Source organism: Austrofundulus limnaeus, unplaced genomic scaffold (genome assembly GCF_001266775.1).
Source record: "Austrofundulus limnaeus strain Quisiro unplaced genomic scaffold, Austrofundulus_limnaeus-1.0 Scaffold2706, whole genome shotgun sequence".
Lineage (NCBI taxonomy): Eukaryota > Metazoa > Chordata > Actinopteri > Cyprinodontiformes > Rivulidae > Austrofundulus > Austrofundulus limnaeus.
The window spans coordinates 13145-15373 of record NW_013955108.1 but is presented as its reverse complement, the minus strand read 5'-3'; the positions used below and the strand labels follow the sequence as shown (position 1 = coordinate 15373).

At 49.8% G+C, this 2229-nt stretch overlaps 1 protein-coding gene across 1 annotated transcript in view; it reads right to left on the bottom strand.

Annotated features, from left to right (window-relative positions):
• The window catches only part of LOC106511348 (uncharacterized), a gene marked incomplete at its 3' end in the record, with an annotated part of 14939 nt that continues 12710 nt past the window's right edge, over window positions 1-2229 (bottom strand). The window contains 1 exon segment of the mRNA XM_014000103.1: window positions 1-913. Coding sequence (XP_013855557.1) covers window positions 1-913 — 913 coding nt within the window.

Below are 2229 nucleotides of genomic sequence, written 5' to 3'. Positions count from 1 at the left end.
CCTGTAAACTTGGGGCCATAGACTTGAAACCCTCTGTTAGCTCACGACATCCTCCTGTGAAGTTTGTTCCATTGTCACATAGAAGTTCGAAGGGTTTGCCTCTTCGTGCCACTAGGCGACGGAGAGAGAGCAGGAAGGCATCTGTGTCCAGGTTCTCTAGTAAGTCTAGATACACACATCTTGTGGTCATACACTTATAAAGTATGCCCCATCTCTTTTCCTGACGCCGTCCAACTTTGACCAAGAATGGGCCAAAGCAGTCCACCCCAGCGGAGTAGAATGGAGGCTTATACACTCGCAGTCTGGAAGGAGGAAGGTCAGCCATTTGGGGGCCTTGAGGTTTAGCTCGCCAGAACTGGCAATCTTTACATGTATGTTGGTGTTTGCGAATAGCTTCACGACCTCGAAGAATCCAGTACTGGCGACGAAGCTCAGCTAGTACACGTTCAGCACCGGGGTGATGAAGCCTTTCATCGCAGTCCTTTATCAACAGCCTAGTGATGTGATGTCCTGGATCCAGAACTATGGGATGGACTGTCTCTACTTCCAAGTCCACTGCCTGCCGAAGCCGTCCTCCAACTCTGAGAAGACCAGTAACATCTTCGTACTCTGGAGCCAAGGAGCATAGACGACTGTCCGATGGCAGCGGTTTCTTCGCTTTAAGGGCCTTAACTTCTTGTGGGAATGAATCCAGTTGAGCCTGGACCAGATGTCTCCTCTCTGCAGCAACATGATCTGAAGCATCAGGCCCAGTGTCCAAATTGGGGGCAGCCGCCCCGTGAGGAGACCTCACACTGGCTTGGATCAGCTCCCTCCAGGTCTGAAACTGCTTGGGGTCTGGTAGTTCCGGACTTGATGCTATGGAAGTTGCACCAATGAAGGCACCTTTCTTGAGCTCATGTTGTTCAGGTTCNTGCCAGCAATTGTCGTAAACCATCAACCACAACCTTAGCGTCGGCAGGATCTGGTGTGCTGTAGAGGCAGTTATCCACATAGAAGGCCCGTGTCACAATTTCAATCAGACTGGGCATATCAGCTGCATGTTCTTGTGCATGGTGCTGAAGGGCATAGATGGCGCAGCACGGGCTACATGTTGTTCCAAACGGAAGGACCTGCCATTCATAAATGGTTGGCTCATCTTCTCTCTGCATATTTCTCCAAATAAAGCGGAGAACCGGCTGGTCACTTGGCAGCAAACATACTTGGTGGAACATGCTGCGAATGTCTCCACTAATTGCAACAGTGTGCTGACGAAATCTCAGAAGTACACCTATCAAAGATGGGCCAAGTGTGGGACCCGGGAGCAACTGTTCGTTTAGAGACTGACCTTTATACTGGAAGGAGCAATTAAAGACAATTCNCAATATGGTCACCCAGTTAAGGAGTTGTACCCCCAGTCTTTCTGACACAGCCGCCCCCAATTATTTACATTAAAAATTGTACATAAATCAGAAAGACTACTTAGTTTGAAATCCCTAAGAGTCCTCAGTAAACTGTGGAAGCTGGATCAGCCTAATAACTGGTCGTGTGTAAATCTTGTCCTTTACCTTCACTGTGGCAGTGCGTACTCGCCTATCCGGTCCTCTGAAGGTCTCAATAACTGTACCTACAGGCCAGAGAGCTCGTGGTAGACGTGGATCAACAATGAGGACAACCTGACCTGGAGTAGGTTCTTTACCATCAGTCCTCCATTTTTGGCGCTGTTGCAGTCCTGGGAGGTAGTGTCTGATGAAGGATGCCCAGAAGTTGTCGGCCAACACCTGGCTGTGTCTCCATCGTCGCTTCCCTAGCAAATCCTCCTTGTCATACAAGGCCTGGGGAAGAGATGAATCTCGTCGTCCCATGAGCAGCATATTGGGTGTTATGGGATCAGGATCTGCCACGTCTGTCGACACATAACCCAAAGGTTTGCCATTAAGGATGCCCTCCACCTCAATGAGAAGGGTCCGCAGAACTGGCTCAGGAACAGACTGCTCTCGTAGGACAACTCTCAGTGCTGTCTTTACTGACTTAACTTCTCGTTCCCATGTACCTCCAAAGTGTGGGGCAGCTGGCGGATTAAACCGGAACTTGATCTTCTGCTCTGCCAGCTGTTCCTGTAAACTTGGGCCCATAGACTTGAAACCCTCTGTTAGCTCACGACATCCTCCTGTGAAGTTTGTTCCATTGTCACATAGAAGTTCGAAGGGTTTGCCTCTTCGTGCCACTAGGCGACGGAGAGAGAGCAGG